The 21105-nt window shown below is 33.8% G+C and overlaps 2 protein-coding genes and 1 pseudogene across 4 annotated transcripts; all 3 read left to right on the top strand.

The window, feature by feature from the left end:
• Positions 1-4684: 4684 nt before the first annotated feature.
• LOC133178397 (uncharacterized) lies at positions 4685-16081 on the top strand. 3 transcript variants are annotated; one of them, XM_061313130.1, is made up of 4 exons: positions 4685-4816; positions 12547-12689; positions 15548-15739; positions 15837-16081. In XM_061313130.1, exons 2-4 carry the CDS (start codon positions 12567-12569, stop codon positions 15894-15896), a joined length of 375 nt encoding a protein of 124 aa, XP_061169114.1. In that variant the 5' UTR covers positions 4685-4816; positions 12547-12566; the 3' UTR covers positions 15897-16081. The 3 variants fall into 3 exon arrangements, with proteins under 3 accessions (XP_061169114.1, XP_061169115.1, XP_061169116.1); XM_061313131.1 differs by having other exon boundaries at positions 12550-12689; XM_061313132.1 differs by lacking the exon at positions 12547-12689.
• LOC133202944 (uncharacterized) lies at positions 5497-9839 on the top strand (annotated as a pseudogene).
• On the top strand, positions 9944-11248 carry LOC133178396 (uncharacterized). Its single transcript, XM_061313129.1, has one exon. The coding sequence runs from the start codon at positions 10168-10170 to the stop codon at positions 11071-11073; it is 906 nt and encodes a 301-aa protein (XP_061169113.1). The 5' UTR covers positions 9944-10167; the 3' UTR covers positions 11074-11248.
• Positions 16082-21105: the final 5024 nt, after the last annotated feature.

Below are 21105 nucleotides of genomic sequence, written 5' to 3' on the forward strand. Positions count from 1 at the left end.
TTTTATCAGGATCTGTAAAATATGCGCTCAGGTCTGTAGCTTTAAATCTACTAATTTGGCACCATATATTGACCTTTCATTTATATGACTGACGATTAAAGTGGACAATCCGAGCGATTCACTTCTTACTCAAGGTTTTATTTTAAAATTTTGAGTAACTTGGAATACCCAGTATAATGTCAATGTCATATATAAGCAGGCATATACAAAAGTAATACAAGCATTGTATCTAAAAATCTAAAAAGGGTTCACTATATCTAACAGAGGTAAGTAAAAATTTATATAAATAAGTTAAATCTATTAAAAAATTAAAACATTTTGATCAAGCATTGCTGCCGGGCTTAGCTTCTTGAACTGAAGGGGAAAATAATGCCACGACTTTTATACTTGTTCTTCAATTTTTTGAAAGATTTTTTTGTTCTATGTTCAGCAGTAACATGACAACTTTGACTAAAGCAGATATTCGTGAATTAAAATCATTCGGTGCCCCTCCACAGCTTGTAAAAGATACACTTGAAGCTGTTTATCTGCTACTTGGATATTCGTCTGCTGAAGCCGGGGTGAGTACATTTAAATCCTCAAATAATTGAATCATCATTTCTTTCACAGAATCTTATTGCACAGTGCCACTGTAGACTTCCAATTTTTCATTCTATCAGACAGGTATAAGGGGTTTCCCGTAGCAAAACGTGGACACTGCCATTTTTTTTTTCTGTAGTATTGGGGGTACCCATTTTATCCGCAACTCCTCCTATACCACTGAATGAAATTTAATGTACTTTCACAGAATCTTTATTACATAATGCTGTTGTGCACCTTCTATTTCCTGTTCTGCTTGGACTGATAAATGGGGAAAAGCATAGCAAAGTGGACCCAGGGCTCACAAAACCTCTAGTTAAAAATGTATTCATTTAGCCACAAAATATCAGGGTACCATAAAGATAAAATTCAGCAGTTTGGGTGTTATACGATATTAGGGATGAGAAACGACCCACTAAAACACGGTGCTGTAATTTACTGTGACTGTGATGAAAAATGTGTAATGAGTAATAAGATATAAAAGTATTTTAAAAAATGAAATTTATAGAAAAAAATAGAAGTATCTGATGGAGAAAAGTATTTCAACATATTTCATTTCAGAACTTCGGCTTTATAAAAAAGCAGTTAGGACCTCCAGAAACCTTTCTGAGTCAGTTGAATGGTTTTCAAGCGGAAAAATGTGATCCGGCATCAGTAAAAAAAGCCAAGGCTTTGCTCACAGATATAACAGTTGAGAGGGCCAAATCCGTTAGTTTGGCGGCATCAGCTTTAGTGCTTTGGGTATGTTTTAAGTTATTTATTTGAGATGAATTTACATTTCAAACCAAAAACTATTATTAAAAGTGATGTACATGTGCATAAATTTTGAATTCTCCACACCATATCGATGGTATGAAAGTCACGCAGAATAAATATAGGATCTCCCATGATTTGTAGTTGGATATGATTTTTATCCAACGAGTTGTATGTTTTTTATCCCCGAGCCTTGGCGAGGGGATAAAAACACACAACGAGTTGGATAAAAGTCATATCCAACTACAAATCATGGGAGATTCTTTTTATCCCATGTTTAATACTTCACAACCAATGTTTTACACTGTTTTATATAGGACTCCACTTTATTTTACTTCATCGCGCTAACGCAAAAACCATTGTGACGTCACAACTGTGGATTATGAAAAATTTATCCAATGAGTCATATCCACGGGATAAAGGGGTAAACATGGGATAAAAATGTTTTATTGATATATTTTAAATCGTATCTTTAAGACATTGAAGGCACTGGAGGAATGTGAGGCTGCCGGAAAACTTCAGGACACTTCCTGATGTGTCAGCAATAAATGTGCATTACTCAACAAAAGGGACGCATTGCTAATACATATTTTATGTCATATTCCTGAACATTTCTTATTCATATTCATTTGTATCTCATCACCAGCATTGTAGTTAATATAAACTTTCATATAAAACAATGATTTTTGTTTTTTGTAAGTTTGTTAAGCAAAATTGTGTTACTTCAGGATATTATTTTTATATAGATGTGCATTCTTGTAAACATTTGTGAAATTCAATGTCCATTGTATATTATGATCTTGTATTTTTCCCCCTTTTAATATATTATATTTATATGCTGTAAATTTGCTTAAATTTATAAAATGACATTAGATCATTTATTGATACATTGGTATTTTCAAAGTCTATTCGTTTTCTTTTTTTTTAAATTCAAATTTAAAAACGCAGCTGATGTGTAGATGTGTAGAATATACCAAATGACGCTGTTTTACCAAGAAGATTTGAAGATTGCTGTGATCTTTTGCGGTTAATCACTGTCATTTCACCCAGGCATCCAACAAAAATGGGATATTCTCACGCAAATAACGAGGAAAAACTATAATTACATTTGATATGTAGATCCATCTAAGTTTTCATAATTCTTTATCATGTGTGATTATTTTCAGTACATAGCAACATGATGTAATTTTTTAAAATTTTCCTACGATCTATTAGATAAGTGTTTCATTTCTGAAGTGATTTGAAAAAAAAAATGAAGGTCATTTGTTGTTAAGATTGAAGTATGAAGATATCGAATAGTATTCAATCTCGAAAGTCGAATGAAACGATACAAGTTTGAAGCAGAGCAAACACGGACCTCAAAATTTAGAGGTGGGATCAGGTGCCATGGAGGAGTGAGCATCCCTTGCCGACCGGTCACACCCGCCGTGTGCTCCTTGTCTTGATAAAAAAAATAAAAAAAAAAAGGAATAATCCGTAGACAATTCAGAGTATAAGTAATGGCCTAACAATTAGTATGAAAATTATCAGTCAGCATTTGACTTCATGATAGGTTGTATGTGCTGACAAGGTCATTGTATCGACCGTAAAACTTGCGAAATGATGACTTCAACCGAGACTGTTGATATCCTTGTTTCATCAACTTGTTTGTCAATAATTTGCCTCGTTTTAGAAATTGTTCATACGTAGAGCATGCTCTTGCGTATCGAATCAACTGAGCGACATAAACCCCATATGCAGGTGATTAGGGTATATTGCTACATAAGTAAGGGAAGTTGACGATTGAAAAGTTGAAGTCATCACGTTTATCATAAATCTTTGTTGTTAGGTTACCATTAACGTTTTTTCTAGTAAAATATCTACATATGAAACAGATGTGTCAGAATCTTTGGTATCTTTCATTTCAAGATCACTGGGATATATCGAGTAGACATATGAATGAAAGTAACTATTGTTAATTGATAATACGTCGTCGATATAACGAAATGTCGATTTGAAGGCCACAGCAAGTGTTTTCTTCTTCTCATGTAGAAGTTTTTAATAAACTCTGCTTCATATGAATACAAAAATAGTTCTGCTAACAAGGGGGCTCAATTGGTACCCATGGGAATTCCAACAGATTGTTGGAAGATCTGATCTCCAAAAACTACATTGATATTGTCAATCAGAAACTCGAGCATCTTTTTAATATCAACTTCAGAGTACTTGCGCGTACAATCAGAATGTTTATTAACAAAATAAGTTTGCAAATGACCAATGACAAGGTAAGTATATTTACGAGCAGCTGTCTATGATGTCAAAAAGCTTGGACTTCAATTTATCGTGGGGAATGGTTGTATAAAGTGTTGAAAAGTCGAATGTTTTGATGTCATTGATTTTAGTAAAATTTTGTGATTTCAAATTTTCTATAAGTTCTTTGGAGTTTTTAAGTATCCACATCTGATTTACACCACTTCTCAAATATACTGTTGTACAGTACTCCCGAAGTTTCTCCTTCATTACAGTAAATATTTTAGTGAGGAGTAAAGAAAGAGGCTTGGTAGATCGTTTAATAAACGTTTTGGAGGAAAAATGAATGTTTCGTGTATTTAAATTATGACTGGGTGTGTGTTAGCTCTCTGTTATTTTCGACTTTTGTTAACTTGACTGTGCTACTTCTTTAGTTAGAGGTGGAGAAGGAATAAAAATCACCTGAAATTTACGCTTGGCGATTATTCCCTTTAAATAAGTGTTTGTTTGTTTTTAATTTTGACATTTTCAAAGTGTATTATTATTTTCTTCTTGCTTCATATAGTTTAGTTAGAATAATCTAACTGTGTCTCGGGACAAGCCCTCACCACAGTTAGAATACGTCCCATATACTTGCTATGTAGCAAATCGGAGCGGATTCGCTCTGAAATGATTTTGAAGTATACAAGAGGAGTTGCTCTGAAAAAAACTACCAAATTAATCATAACAAAAACCTTTTTGCGATTGTATATGCCTATTAACCTAAAAATAATCCATATAAAGACGAAAATTCAACTCATTTTCTCAACGTTTTTTTCAAGCCATGTTGACATTCGGAACTCTCTGGATTGATCATAGTAAATGCACTGAGTTCGAGTTATTGCCCGTGTTTATTTTGCTACATTGCCAATACACGGAACAAATTCTATCGTTAAATCGGGTACGTAGGACAATATTATTTTTAACGATAGAACGTCCTATCTACATATAGTTTTGTACACTAGAATATGAATTAACTCACAGGAAGAATATACGTAGTAGACTCAGCACGAAAAATACAGACATTTAATGCAAATGGGGCACCATAAATAGTTCTTGTATAGAATCATATGGCCGAATTATATTAACTTTGATTGGGATTTACACGGATTCTTCTATGGCCTAAACTCTTGTACTCAGCATAGACTCTATCATGTTTATGATGGAGAGTATAAAAGCAGTTGTTATAAAATATTCAACATTTAGTCTATCAGAGGTAGGTCTAATATTACTGTTTATGATCCACTTCTGTTGGTACCGTATCCCAAGTGTAATACGTCACCGCGAAAGTGATGACGTCATTATCCTCAGAGCTGTACCAAGGAGAAGCCACATTGAGAAGCGGCAAGGTAATATTTTTTTTCTTATTTTGGACAGTAGAGCTGTCTTTTGCCGATGAGGGCATTGCCGATGAGGGCATATACATGGCCAAGGGGTCTGGTAGTTATCAATCGCTGAGGATTGATTTTTTGAGTGAGATAATTGTTTATATGTCGTCGATGAGGACGGCATGGCTGGTACCAGGGGGTACAATATAGGGGCCTAATATATAGCGAGATAATATAGATTGTTTGCTCGGATTATTGTAATGAGGGCATTGTTAATTAGATATTTGTAGATTGAATAAAATTTTAAATATTATTGCGACTGGAGATGGATGATGGCATTGATTTTACGTGGATTTATGTCTGGGCCAAGTCGCATGGAATATGATAAAGATGTAGGCCTATTTTATAATTATAATAATAGTAGAAAAGCTATAATTATATAATTTTGATTTTGCATCTCGATGGACTGGATCGATTCTATGCTCTTTTCGATGCCGGAATTGTTAGAGCTATACGGATTTATTTAGATTTTAGATATGATCTAATAACATCCGGTTTGTTCTTGTAGATGGTACTTCCAACTGCTCAAGAGAAAACATTCTCTAAAAGGAAAACAATTGTTACCGGTAATAAGAAAATTAAGAGATATTCAAGATGTCCATAGCATTAAGCAGTTGGCGAGGTTTTCGTCCTCGAGACGAACGGAAAATATGACACTGGAGGATGCATTAAAAGCTATAGAAGACCTAACGGGTGAAAACGGAATTGAACTACTGGAACTGGCAGGTATTATAATAATAATATGTTGCACAGTAGGACCGTTTGAGCAAGCGCACTATCACAAGCTATTTATACCTGCAACTTTGATTCATTTCTTTTAATTTCAAAACTCCCTGCAGAAATTTAATCTTTATCAGTTTATGAAACATGGGGATTGTTGTATTTGCCATTATTGTATGGATTCTTGGTAGTGAAGAAATTCTGAGTGAGTTGCACTTGCAATTTGCCTGACAAATACATAAATATTCCAAATTTTCTCTGTTCTTACATGTTAGTCTATGAAGCTTGCTGTGCATACTGTAATTAATCTCAATTGTTTGATTAAATGACTAGAAGTTTAAAGACGAGTAATGATAATTTTGCATTAAAATTAATTTTTTATAATAGGGAAGGACACAAGTGATGAAAATTTTGCACGGCTTTTATTGCATTTTTGTATACTACTGGCGAATGAGAAGGGGCAACCGGACGGTCAAGACTTACAGGATCCGGATTTGGGACAAGAAAGAATAGCAAGCAATAAAGACCAGGTACCTATAGTAGCAGATAATGTGTTGGTCTTCGAAGCAATATGTTTTGTAAATTATTCGCTTGTATGAAGATGATTATTTTTAATTTTGAACATGTGGTTAAACAAAATTTATTTTAACTGGGCACTACATGCTTATAGACTATGTCAAAAGGGGTAATGGGAGAGTTGCTGATAAAGTTACTAATAGATTATACAGTGACTGACAGATAGTACTGAGGATTATTCTGATAGATATATTCATGGGTAAGGAAATGGATGGTTAAGCCTAACAGACTATGAGATATATAGTATTGGTAGGATTTCTGGATTAAGTATTTCAATGTATTTTAGGATTCCAATGGTGGAAAACGTAGGAAACTGCAAGATTCAACACCTGACGTTCAGGACAAGGATGATGCACAGGTTCAGCAGGTTAAAGACAAGATTAAAGTTCTCTGTACCCAGTCCCAGCCCAGTGAAGCATTGATTTTATTGAGTTTAGATGAATTGTCTAGGTTAGCTAGAAAAATGAACCATGAGGACATGGATGTATATGAAGAACTGTATAGACAATGTAGTAGGATGCAGGGTAAAATCAATATGGGAAATTTATGCTTAACAGTTCTTGGGGGGAAGGGTGCAGGTACAGTTACTAAGGCCATAAATAAATGCTTGAAAGAGACTGGGATTTCAGAAGTTAAGAGTGATAAGATTACAAGTAAGGAGGAGATTCAGCCACCAAAGCAGGAATCGGTGTTGGCAAACTTGTACCCTCCTTTGCCCATGTATTCGATGGGATTTCCTCACCCTTATTCTTATATGCCTCAATATGGAGGGGGATACATGTATAGGTCAGTCAGACCTCAGGGTCAAGGGAGGCCTTATAAGAGACAAAACATGGGTAGAGGGACATGCTTATTTTGTGAATCATCGGGTCACTATGTAAAAGATTGTGAACTCATGAAACAAGCAAAAAGAAAATAGGGAATTTTCGATGGAAAGTATGGATTAAAAGTAAGATAAACTTCATGGGTTTCCAAGATTTGATGTGTTCATATGGTTCATTTCAATGATTAAAAGTATTTTGATGTTGAATTTCCTATATTTTGTGTTTAAATTGCAATAGTCATTGAGAAAATGTTATTTCATCAGTTTGTATAAATATCGGGTTTGTAAATACAATATTTTATCATTTTTAATTTGTTCATTTTGTGATATACGATGTAATGTGGATAAGGTAGTTGATATGTTTTGAAAAAATTGTATGTTATGGAATGCCCAACCTTGTAACCTGAAGACAACTAAGTCTTAGTGGATTTATTCACGTAGGTTACAAGTGAGGGAGTTCCATCACCCGTATGTCTCCCATGTTGGAATCCTTGTTCATGGACCGTAATGTTTATATTTTACAGGGGAATAAATATGCAGTGATTAATCATAGAATACCAGATTGGGAGAGAGAACTGGATTTTGATCCAACTCTTATAGATCTTAGACAGAATCCATCATGGGTGACATTGGGAGGTGGGACTCCCTCATTTGTAACCAAACATCCCACAGCTGAATCTGTTCTTCAAGGGGCTGATTTTGACATTCCAAATTTACCATTGCGTGACCCAAAGTTATTTAAGGCAGGTCAGATACATCTTAATATTGAGCACTGGCAGGAAGTTTTGAGCAAGGGAGTAGTAGATGAAGATATTAAACAAAGAATTAGTGGGTGGCTAACTCAGGGTGTAGATGTTAAGGAATTCTTTTCCCACTTTAAAGGAAATTTTAAAGATTTTTCTTATGACAGTGCTGAGCCTCCCAGTATTTTCTTGGGAAATAGTGTTAGTTGTAGAGTTCACATAGAATTTGTATGCCAAACACTGTATGAGAAGATAAGGTCAGGCGCTATAAGGGTTATTGGGAGGATTGGGGAATCTGAAATCCCTAAAGTTGTGATGCCTTTGTTAGTAGAGCCATCTAAACCATGGTTGTGTTTGGATGGTAGATATGTAAATTTATGGATAAAGGATTCTCCTTTTCGTCTTGAAACCTTAAATGATATACATAGATTAATAGATTCTGAGGCATGGATGGCAACTTGTGATGAAAAGTCAGGCTATGAACATGTTGCTTTGTCAGAAAATTCACAAACTTACTTTGGAATTGAATTTGGTGGATTTCTCATGGTGTACACAGTTCTACCATTTGGATGGAAGGCCTCACCATTTGTGTACCAAACTATTGGTATGACTATTACATCTTATTTGAGAAAATTGAATGTAACAACAACTCAGTATATTGATGATCGTTTGATGATAGCAAATCCATCTGTGGGTAGTTCTGACTTGGAGGTAAAGGAAAATTGTTTGAGGATTGTGTATGCTCTACTTCAAATTTTAACTCGTTTAGGTTACACAGTATCACTTGAAAAATCATGTTTGGAACCAAGTAAATGTGTAAGGTTCCTTGGATTTTTGGCAGATTCTGTAAAGTTAGCTTATGTATTACCAGAGGATAAAAAGAGTACATTCAGAGAGTTAAGAGAGTCACTTATAGTAGGCAGGGAGGTTTCTATTCGAACTTTGCAGCGATTTGCAGGCAAATGCGTTTCTATGGGTCTAGCAATTCCAGGGGCAAAGTTGTATTGTAGGGAAGTTAACAATGCAATTTCATGTGGGGCTAAAAATTCAAAAAATGTTGTCATAAGTGAGGAGTTACGAGAAGAGTTGAAGTATTGGCGTTTCCTGGATTCATGGAAGGGGTACGCTAAGTGGAGGTCAGAGAGTCATAAGCAGGTTAACATTTCAACGGACGCATCTAGCTACAAATATGGGGCAGTAGTTTGTTTTCAGGGAACAAAGGTGGAAGTTGGGGATTTTTGGGCCACAAATGACAATAGACCCATTCATTTGAAGGAGGCCGAAGCAGTCCTTCAGGTCTTGAGGTCACTGGAAGATGTAATTAGAAATTCGAGGGTTGACTTGCTAGTAGATAATGTTGCTGTTTTGAGTGTTTGGAACAATCAAGGAGGACGGGACAGATCATTGAATAATATAACAAAACAAATATTTGGCTTGGTGACCTCTTGTAATTGTGATCTGCACATGCAATATGTACCTTCAGATTTAAATGAGGCAGATCTACCTTCACGTAGCCTTAGTTACAGTGATGCATGTTTGAGTGTTAGTTCATGGCAATGTGTTGAAAGACACTTTGGACCCCATTCAGTTGATTTAATGGCTATTGATTCTAATGTCATGAAGTCCTCAGAAGGTACAGCTCTGCCTCATTTTACCCCATATCCTACCCCTTGTTCATTGGGTGTAAATTTGTTTGCTCAAGATCTGTCAGCAGTGGTAAATGCTTATGTTTATCCCCCTTTTGCCCTCATACATCCTGTGCTCTTATTTTTAAGGGAACAGAGGGTTGGTCTATGCACATGTATCCTACCAATTATCAAACCAGTACCTGTTTGGTGGCCTCTTGTTCAAAAGCATGTAGTTAATAGTGTAGAACTTGGAACAAGGGGAGATAAGGCAGTAATTAAGGTTCCTTCTAAGAAAGGTTTTATTACAGATAATAAGGGTCTGAGATGGTCACTAGTTGCTTTCAGGTTATTGTTTGTCTAAGATGTTTGTTATTCAATTTTGCAGGGGGAAGGCTTGGATCTGGCTAAAAATTGACAAGAGGATTAAAGAATTGAAGGACAAATCTTCCTTATCATCTTTAACTAAGAGAAAAGATACTTTATTAAACTCCCTGAATTTCTTTCTTCCACGATTGAGAACAGACTGCACAATATCTAATTGTACTCCAGATGATCTGAAGCATTTTCTTGTTTGGAAGGATGATTTTGGCAAGACACCAGTACATAAGATAAATTGTATATTTTTGAGTACTAAAGAATTGGGAAGTTGTAAGTGTCCAAGACGATTAGCAGCTGGGACAGTAGCAGTGATGGTGCAAACTTTATTTGAGGTTTTTAACAAAAGTGGTCGTGGTAAATTCTGGGATGAGAAAAATGTTACAGGTAACCCTGCAGCTGCACATTGCATCAAAGAATATGTGAAACTTATTCAAGAAGAACAAGCTGCGGCACATGTGGTTCCTAAGCAAGCAAAGCCAATTTTTCTAGGGAAAGTAAGAAAAATCACTTCATATATAGATAATGAATTAGATCGGGTTGATATTTCACCAAGGGAAAGATATGTGCTTCTGAGGGATCAGGCTTGGGTGAAATTACAATTTTTTGGAGGAAATAGGGCAAATGACTTGGCAATGCTTGTAGGACAGGAGATAAAGCAATTGGATGACAATTCTGGTTTAGTAATAAAACAAACATTTGGGAAAACTCTAAGAGGAAAGAAACATAAAGCTCATGTTTTTGTTATAAAGAGATGTAGAGATAAGGCAGTTTGTCCAGTGATTGGTTTGCACAGGTATGTTCAAGGTTGTAAAAGTATGGGTGTGGATCTGGCAAATGGTTTTCTTTTTCGAGTTGTTTTGGAGAATGGTAGAGTCATAGGTCAAAGAGTGACATACATGTATTCAGTAATGTATGAAAGATTAATTCAGTATCTCTCTTTGTTAGGAATATATGATGGTGAGACTCCTCATAGTTTCAGAGCGGGATGTGCTGTGACCCTAGCTTTGTCTGGGTCAGTTGACAATGTAGGACAAATTATGAACCATGTTGGATGGTATGGAGAGGGAACTGCGGAATATTACAGTAGATTGCCAGCATTGGTTGAATCGGACTACATAGCAGGTAGATTAGCAGATAGTGCAGGTCAATGTGATTTTGTGGAAGATCATTTTCAACAATATGGGGATTTCAGTATGTTACAGAAGGCTTTTCAGTAAGAACCTACCTCTAAGGTTGTTTAAATTTGTCAGCTGTTGTAGATTGTAATGAATATTACATAATTCTATAAGGTCAGAACAATGAGAACATATATGTAAATATATTGTATTGTTGAAGGAACAATTTGTATGACTTTAAATATAAATTCTCTTTCAGATAGTCAATGTATCACAATTAAATGATGTTTGTAATAATAAAAATGTTTGACAATGTTATAATAAAAATAAATATTAAATAAATAAATTTGGTCTTTTAGTTAACAAGTTACAAGAGATTAGGGTGTGGTTGAACAAAGTTTGTTGACCTGAATTTTATAATGATGAGTATTGGGAGAAGATGGTATTTTCAGCTGCAATGGTGATGGTCTAGGAAATGATAACGACTGCATTTCCCAATACTTGAAAGAACTGAAGCAGGAGCGTATACACTTGGGATAGGGGAATATCCCAAGTGTAATACGTCACCGCGAAAGTGATGACGTCATTATCCTCAGAGCTGTACCAATGATATTGAATATTGAGGATGAGCATGGTAGACTGGCATTGGCGGTTCAGTGTATCAATGATTTTACCACACCCACCCCACCCCTATGTATGCTTTCTTGTCTTCGGTTCATGATAACGACTACATTTCCCAATACTTGAAAGAACTGAAGCAGGAGCGTATACACTTGGGATAGGGGAATACCCGATACCGTTTCTCCTGGCATTCCTACGGGATCCTATAGGTGACAAAAATTCTATGTGGCCTCGCATATTAAGATAATTTTTATTTTGTCCCTCATAGACCGTTTTATTGGTTAGGCATCACCAGCCTGGTTATCTTGTTGTAAGAGTGCTATATTTTTATGTTTGTTGAACGTATCTTTGTCAATTTTCTATTTTTTCTTGAATGGTCTATGGTTTAACCATATCGTTATCTTCACACTTCGACAATGTTCGATGTTTCCAACATTCTTTTTTCTAAAATTCCATTTTATTTAATGTATGCGTTAAGTCACCTTCAACGTATGTTTTCAAAATAAACATTTCGATATCTGATAAACACAAGGTAAATGAACTTGAATCACATTAACGCAGAGTTGTGGTTTTTATACATGGGTCAGAATCCAGTTCATACCACTGCTACTTTTTCACACCTTAAAAAATCGCAAGCACACCCCCAAGGGGCTATATATGTGAAATATGACTTTAACTAAAAGTTAAGCCGGTTGCACAAGAAAAAACTGTCAGTACTTGCATCTGTGCTTAAAATGTGTTCAGGGTTATAGGAATAAAATAAATTTGTTACAGTGTATTTTTAAACAGGGATATTATTTAATATGTGACAGACTCTAGTCTAATATCTGACTTTTACACCCTTTGGATCCGCATAATTTTTTTAAAAATATATATATTTATATTGAATGCATAAACACTGTATTGTATTAACGAACAAAAATGATTTCAACGAAGAATGAATCTTTTTTTCAGTAGATATATATGGCTATAACATGGCGTCCGTTACCGAAGAAAATGTTTCTGAAATATTATCACTCTGTTGTCCCCCTCCTCTTCTAAGACATACACTGGAAGCCATCTTTATTCTCCTTGGATACTCGTCTACTGAGGCCAGGGTAAGGGCACTTCAGACTTCGTTAGATTTAATGACTTCAGTCTATCTTTGATGTGAATAACGAGTATATAAGGTATTTTGAAATTTTACAAGACAATATTTCATCATTCAGATTTATTACAGTGAAATATATGGAGATAACGAACAGTATTCAAGCTCAAAAGTCCATTAAACAATACAAAATAGGAGCAGAGCAAACACGGACCTCCAAAACATCAGAGGTGGGATCAGGTGCCATGGAGGAGTGAGCATCCCCTGCCAACCGGCCACACCCGCCGTGTGCTCCTTGTCATGATCGGAAAATAACGGAAAAATCCGTCGACAATTCAGTGTGTAAATAATGGTCTAACAATTAGTATGAAAAACGTCAGTCAGGATTTGACTCAATGATAAATTGTATTTGCTGAGAAGGCATTGTATCGACCATAGAACTTGAAAATGGAAAATAAATAAACAATAATATTCACATCTTTGTCTTTTAAATATTTATTTAATTATGACAATGATTTTAAATGTATTATTTTAAAAACTAATATCAATCATCAAGTACTTAAAAACTAAATGTATGAACTAATAGGTTTGATAGGAAATACTTTAGTAGTCGCAATATTCCCCAAAACCAATCTGAATTTGAATCATTATATCTTCATCAAACTTCATTAAAATCCTTACAATCAGATTCATAGCTTGATTTAGTACATATTCTACCAAGCCTTTTGAAGGAGAAACTTCAGCAGCACTGTGAAACAACATACTAGAGAAGTTGTGTTAATTAAATGGGGATATTAAAAGTCTCCAAAGAAATTTTATAAAATTTTAAATCTACAAAATTTGGCCAAATCAATATCCCCAAAAAGCATGACTGTTCAATATTTATACAACAAAGTTTTTTTTAAATATCATATAGACAGTTGCTTCTTTAATAAAAAATGCAACTTGCAAATTTTCCTATTTTGTCATTAGTCATTTACAAAATTACTTTGTTTTAAACCATTGGTTTGAACATATTTTATTGTATAAATAATATACAAATGGTTTGAACACAAGTTCTAACAACTTACGAGGTTCTCACCATAAATGGCTACAACTGTCAAGGTCTATATATGGAAAAAAAATATTGATATACAAACATGTTTGTTTTAAACATACATTAATTACATGATAAATATATAACTAACTAGAGTTTTAGTGTAAGGCTGTTATAATTAATTGAATCTGCCAGAATCTCTTATAAATTTTTGTACAGATTGAAAAATATATTTATTGATTTCAACATTTTGTGACTCATCTCCCCACAGAAGTAGGTGACAATCAATAATATTCAATTTAGTGTTTGGTTTAATAAGACACAGTAGGTTTCTAAATAGTTCCTCTCTAGCATGTTGATATTTATTACATACAAAGAAGAAATGATATGGGTCTTCTGGTGTACCACATGAACAATTAGGACTCTCAATAATGTTTCTTTTATAAAGATCATAATCTAAAATACAGTTGTGTCGTAGCTTAGTATGTATGATACTAAGTCGTCTGTTACCATAACAGAAATAAGGAGGGGGGTCTGCTGGTTATTTTTTAAGTATTTTGTTTTTGAAACTACTAAAAGTTGAGCTGTTTCTTGTGGTAATACTTAAACTATTCCATTGGTATACTGTATCAGGAACAAAAGATTTCTTAATATTTCGAGTCTGCATCTAGGAATAGTGTAGTCATCTCGATTACGTGTGTTGTAATTTGATTCAACACTCCTTATTGAGGGAAAAATACTTTTTAAATAATCAGGTACCAAACTGTGATGTATTTTAAACATGGTATTTAGTTTTCCTACTTCACGCCTCTCTGCGAGAGGTTCCCATACTGTTTCTAAATATAATGCATCTCTTGAGGCTATAATGGGTAATCCTGTAATTATTCTTGCAGCATAAAGCTGCACCTTTCTGACTCTACTCAAAAGTACTCTGAGATTGATATTAAAAAGATTAAATTTACTAGAAAAAGGCATTGATGGCAAACTAACTACTAAACTTTAGGATAAATGTGATGACTTCAACTTTTCCATCGTCAACGTTCCTAATTTATGTAGCAATATGCCATTATCATCTGATATGGACTTTTGAGAATCACTACTGTTCTTTATCTTTACATTTCATTGCAACCCTTCAGAACAGAAAAATCGTATTAAGGGGTGTAATAAAATCTTAGGAATGGATTTTTGTCAGGTTTCTGACTAATTAAAATATCTGCAAAAATATCCATTTTAAGGAATGTAAAAGTTTTTTTTTCTTTGTAGCTTAGAAAATTATCATGTTTTTAAAACCCATAATAAAGTATTAATATTTTTTAACAATGGAATTTTTAAATTATTTCCTGCACAAAATGAAATTCATAATCAGGGACGTTAGTTTTAGTAGTTTTAGAATATATTCAATAAATATATGTAATTCTGAAACAAACTATAATCCTGCAAGCTTTTTTAAAAAGCCTTAATTCTTAAACAGGTCTCAGTGAAAAATATCAGTAAAAATTTTCCTTTGCTTTGCTATCATATTGTAAATGTGGTATTTTGTTCATATCAAAACAGAAACACATTCATTGTTCGAAAAAATAAATAAATAGGTGTATATGTAAGATCATCTGATTAGAATAAGCATTTTGTTTTTATCTTTAATGTCAAGGAAAAAGACCTTGAATCTCTAGTTTTGAAGTTCATTGTGTTCATTGAATATCAATGTTCAGCAATCGGTTTTCATGATGCAAAGTTTTTAAATTTAGTAATATTGTTTTCTTGAATCCTTGAAAAATTCATTACTTGTTTAAAATACATGTTTAATAAATGTGAAAAAAATTTCACATTTTCAGAACTGGAAATTTATAAGGGAGAAGTTAGCAAAACCGACTTCAGCTCCAGACTCGTTTTTGAACCAGTTAAAAGAGTTTCAGGCCGATAAATGTGATCCGTCTTCAGCAAGGAAAGTCAAGGCTTTGCTTAGTGTTGTTACAGTAGATTCGGCCAAACAAGTCAGCTTGGCAGCATCTTATCTAGCGACTTGGGTATGTTGGTAGACTTAAACCTGGTTTTACATGTTTCTATATATTCCTTCAATTCGTCTTATGTTTTTCGATTTATCAATTTTATTATACTTTCAAGGCAATAAACGCAGTAGAAGACTGCAAAGCAGCAGGAAAACTCCAAGGCCCCGCCTCATAGCGTCATATGAGAGGTAAATGTCCGGAAAATACGACAATAAAAAACAATTTTATTTTTGATATCACAAAACTGTAAGAGCTGCGAGTATTTCATATACCAATAAAATGATGATTGTATATCGGTACTTTGTTACAAATTGATGAATGCATCTCAGTTCTTTGTTATAAAAAGATGAATGTATCTCAGTTCTTATTGTTATTTATAAAAAGTATGTTCATGTAAATCGGCATCAACGTATTAAAACAAGTATGTTGTGACCGCGCTAAATAACATGTTCTCAGAGAGAAAATGTAGATGGAACATGCCATGAAGTTCTTGTTTTAGCTTTTTTATACAGTGAGTAGTTATTTATCAATGCAAATTAATAACCATGTCCCAAGCTTGACAAGCCAGATCTGAAATGCGAGATACACCAGATTTATTTCTATCTTCAGCCATATACATTGCACATGTATATCACATTCATGCTTTGTGTCGTTAAATGACAGAAATAAAACAAAAAGAAACTTGGCAATACAAAAGAGAGATAACTCAAAAGTGAATAGATCAATACGTGTAAAAGATCTAGGAAAAGCGATATAGCTTTTATAAAGTAAAAAATGAAATATGCTAGAATAGTTTTATTATGTAATGTGAAACGACGTCTTTGCTTGACAAACATATGAAGAGGTCCTGCTGCTCTCTCAAAGTTTTCAGCCTTTCCTCAATCTCCCAATTATAACTACATTTTTCCCCATAAGTGTTGTCTTCTTTTGATCACCATTGCCACATGCATGTTTATGGGATCAGTGTGTGTGTGTGAGGGAGGGTGTGTGTGTGTGTGAATTCTGAATGAAAATCTTTTCTATTATGAAATTAAATTTTAACTTATATGTTGTCTGATTAAACAAATCCTTCGGTTTTATCTGAAATAACAATTGGGAGTGTAAATAAAAGGCTATACAATAACTTTTTTTTAATAATATTTATTGTATATACAAGATTTGTATTTGTCAAATTATATGTTTATGTTGATAAAGCTTTCTTGATTCACAATTTTGTATGTCATAGTGGTTATTCTTTTATCATTTATAACCTTAAATTTTATTTTTCGTAGCCGAGTTGATGAGGACCCCTTTTTGGTTGTAATTTTGAAATATAACAAATTGTATATACTGCTTTTTTTGTTTTAAATCAGATGCACTTTGGTTAAAGTTATTTTCACTGTAAAACAAAATTGACTGCCGTCATGAGAAAAGGGCCCTTAACGTCAAAATTTCACAAATTGACTTTTTGTTAAATTTTGATAGCCTGACTCTTTCTGAATGCAAATATACATCAATTTTTAAAATATCTCACTTTATTAGTATTTCATGAGCATTTTAGTAAGGCTGCTACGAAACAACGTTGACGATACTTACTGAAAACGTAATGATGTCGCGTGCGTCAAATTCAGTTTCCAAACATTCTTTTAAAAACTACACTTTTTAAATAATCTAAATCGTTTTTACTCATATAAACTTGAGATTTTTTTTTTCTTCTTTTTATGTATTTATTCATGAGGGAAGTCGCATACTATTTTCATACTGTATTAGGGCAAGTCTAGTAATTTCGTTAGGGGTGGGGGGAGGGGGTCTAGACAGAATATAGGAACGGTTTTTATTCAGTCGAAAAATTAATACTTGTTGGATTTCACATCATAAGGTATTCTTTTTAAAATTCCTACTCTAGCTTCATTTATAAAAGATATAAAACACTTGTAATATTAAAATATGAATATATATATATATATATATATATATATATATATATATATATATATATATATATATATATATATATATGTCCCGGAAGGGCACCTCGTGCAATTAAAGCGGGACATCCCCTCTCGAAAGAGCACATCGATCCCGATAAAAAAAAGATATTTTCGGATATAAGCACGCATTCACTCACCCACATACACGCACGTTACTTTATCCCTATAACTTTGTTACGAAGGAATAATAACACCTCATGTATTTTCTGTATCACCAAAAAATTCTAACGGGAAATAAATTCAGATACGCCAAATGTGTAAACATTTTTTTAAAAAAATTTTTAAGTTTCATTAAAAAAAAATCATAATTAATTAATTTAAAAAAATCTGTTCACTACTTCTGTATATGAAAAATTAATTTTTTTGTCAACTTCTTACTTTTTTCAGTAAATCACACTTAATAAAAAGCAGTTAAAAATGTTTCTGTCCTTTTGTTTTTATTTTGAGGCACGTGTGCCCTCGACGCTACTGCTGTATCACTTGAACACAACAAGTATCGTTCATCATTTCTTAAAAGGGTCGCTTATCTAAAAAAAAAACCCTGATATACATACAAACAAAAGGGACTTTTCTGAGTGAAATGAAATACAGTTGCATTACAATTTTTATGAAATCTATTTGAAATTGAAACCGAATATCATGCGAGACTTAACAGGCCCGTAGAATGCAGGGGGGGGGGGTCCTCTTATACGTGCTGGTACCCCCCCCCCCCCCCCCCCCACATTTTTGTTGTTGTAAGGCGGAGCACTGGTATTCCAGGATTTATACAGGTAATGAAATTATATTCTTAAACAATAATTAAATATTACGTCTAACACACATGTTTATACTTTTTTGTATACGAGGCGATTCGGTTAAGCAATAGTCCATTGAATGTTTGTAACTCTACCACTCTAACTTGAACTTCATGGGCGATCGACTTAGTATCTGCTTTTGTCTTGAAAGCTAAAGACAAAATAGACAAACCATTTTTTCCTAGTTATTGTTTCAAAAAATAACAATTTGTCAGAATCTCGAAATTAAAGAGCATGACTCTTAGTTTTGCCTGTTACCACACGACTGAAATAGAAACTTTTTTTCCTTTAAAATCAGAAAGATGTGTGTGCTTCTTTAATATTTTTCCTTCAGTATCCCTACATCAACAGAACTTTCAAAAAATGTCGAGATATCCGGGGTATCGAGATATCAGAGCTGAGACTCAACGTTCAAGATTTCAACACGAAACGTGACTAATTTATTACATACACATGTACATGAACACAACAGTCCACAGACACTTGACGTTTTTAACCTTTCTTTACATATATAAAAAATTCTACATACTATTATAATATGGAGAAATTTTTATTTATGAAAAGAAAGCTTAAAAACGTCAAGTGCCTGTCCAACAGTCAGCCAAAAAATGCCTTTTTAGCATATTTTATGGTTATCAAAGTTTTGCCTGAACCTCCGTTTTTCCACTCGAAACATCACCAGTGTTAATTTTTTGTTCATCTTTATCAAAATATAGATTTCTTCACTGTCTTTGTTGTCTTACGACTGGTGTGGTTGATGTTTTTGAAAGTGTTCTGAACATTTGAATATGACACCCATAACCACTTGTAACTAGTACTTATTCCTCTATCAGTGATTTATTCTTAAAGATGTCGCCATATCAACATTGTTCAGAAGTTTGTAATTTCTTTACAGCCAAATCTATTGTTTAATCTGTTGCTTCTTCTGTTTCATAAATATTTTTAATCCTAATATCACCGTCGATGTAATTGTTATTTTCTTCAACATTGATCATAATGCTTTTGGAAAAAGTCCACATTTGCTGTATCTATATCCTAAATGTATTGCAATTCAATTTCAAGTCAGCCTTTACCGGAACAATCTAAGAAAATTGATACAATAGTCATTTTTACCAGAAACTACTTTTTTTTATGTATTTATTAGATCATTTCAAAATCATAATTTATTTTTTGCAAAATTTCCGTGTCATCCCCTCTTCCGTTTTTCCCCTTAGCATATTCTCTTGCTGTTAACTTAGCAAAGAAATATCTATATTGGGGCCGTTTGCCCCCCCCCCCCTTCCTCTTAATCGTTGCTGTAGTAGGAGGTTCGAATCTCCCATAATACCAAATACCAGTACGATATCCCCCCTCTCCCACAAAAGATAGGCTCTCTTTTTTAGACTGAACTTTTACCGATTGCTGTTTTATTAGGAGATTTTTTTTTTGCTTTTCACTGATCTGTGCCCCACCCCCCTCAAACACATTTGGATATCGACGCTTCACCCTGAGCTGGTGAGCTGGTCTAACTGCGCATATCGATATTATTAACTACGGATCAATTAAAATGGCTAAGTACATTTTACATTAGGTGTTTTTTTTTTTTTTTTAGAATTAATTAAGAAGTGTATACATGTACGTGCATTGCTCTCCCTCTCTCTCTGAAAAAAATATACGTGTATGCAGAATACCATTCAATATTAAGACTTAGTCTACTTAATATGAGTCAAATTTAAGCATTTACAAATTGCTCAGAAAACTTTAAACCATGCATCATATATACACATCGCTATAAATCGTCGTAATTAACACTGAGTTCAATGTCGCACTTAGCGTAATTATGTGATATCAATTAAATACCTAAACAGAATAATTAATAAATGCATTCACTAGTGTGTAATTATATTATTTATTAAAAATGTCTTGGAATTGCCACCAACAAGAGAATGTTCTTTGAATTCATTTTCATTCAGAATTTCTTGAACACTTCCGATGACAAGAATGTGACATTATATGCAAAAAGGGTTTCTTTCCAACTGTTAACCTTCTAACTAAAATATTGTTCTCAAAGTACATATATCGATTCATTTAAAAGGTATAATAATCGTAGGATTCTTTTTTCTGAGTTGTCACATTGTAACAAAAAACACCTTCAGATCTTATCTCTTGAAATGAAATGTGGAGATAAAAATAGTGATCATGCTCCGAAGTTTATTTAAAAATTTACAAATTGTAAGCAGAGCCAACGTGGACCTCTGAAAACAGAGGTGAGATCAGGCCCGATGGGGAGTAAGCATCCCTAGCTGTCAAAGGGCCACACCTGCCGTGTGCTCCTTGTTGTGATCGGGTAAACGGAAAAAATCCGTAGAAAATTCAGGAAAAAAATAATGGCCTATCAATTTGTATGAAAAACATCAGTCAGCATTCGAATTAACGATAGATTTTATTTGCTAACAAGGTCATTGCATCGACTATAAATTTGGAAAATTTTGACTTCAAACGAGACTGCTTATATCCTTGTACCAAACTGTTGGTACGTAGAACATGCTCTTGCTTTTCGAATCATCTGGGAGACATAAAATCCGTGTGTTAAAGTTGTATATTGCTACATAAATAAGGAAAGTTGACGATAGAAAGGTTG

This window comes from Saccostrea echinata, unplaced genomic scaffold (genome assembly GCF_033153115.1).
Source record: "Saccostrea echinata isolate AGI-Se365-2 ecotype Australia unplaced genomic scaffold, CSIRO_AGI_Sech_v1 ptg000002l, whole genome shotgun sequence".
NCBI lineage: Eukaryota > Metazoa > Mollusca > Bivalvia > Ostreida > Ostreidae > Saccostrea > Saccostrea echinata.

Coding starts and splice junctions, on each gene's coding strand:
- LOC133178396 (XM_061313129.1), top strand. CDS start 10,168: ATGGTGCAAACTTTATTTGAGGTTTTTAACAAAAGTGGTCGTGGTAAA.
- LOC133178397 (XM_061313130.1), top strand. CDS start 12,567: ATGGCGTCCGTTACCGAAGAAAATGTTTCTGAAATATTATCACTCTGT. Junction 12,690..15,547: donor ACTCGTCTACTGAGGCCAGG/GTAAGGGCACTT, acceptor TCACATTTTCAG/AACTGGAAATTTATAAGGGA. Junction 15,740..15,836: donor CATCTTATCTAGCGACTTGG/GTATGTTGGTAG, acceptor TATACTTTCAAG/GCAATAAACGCAGTAGAAGA.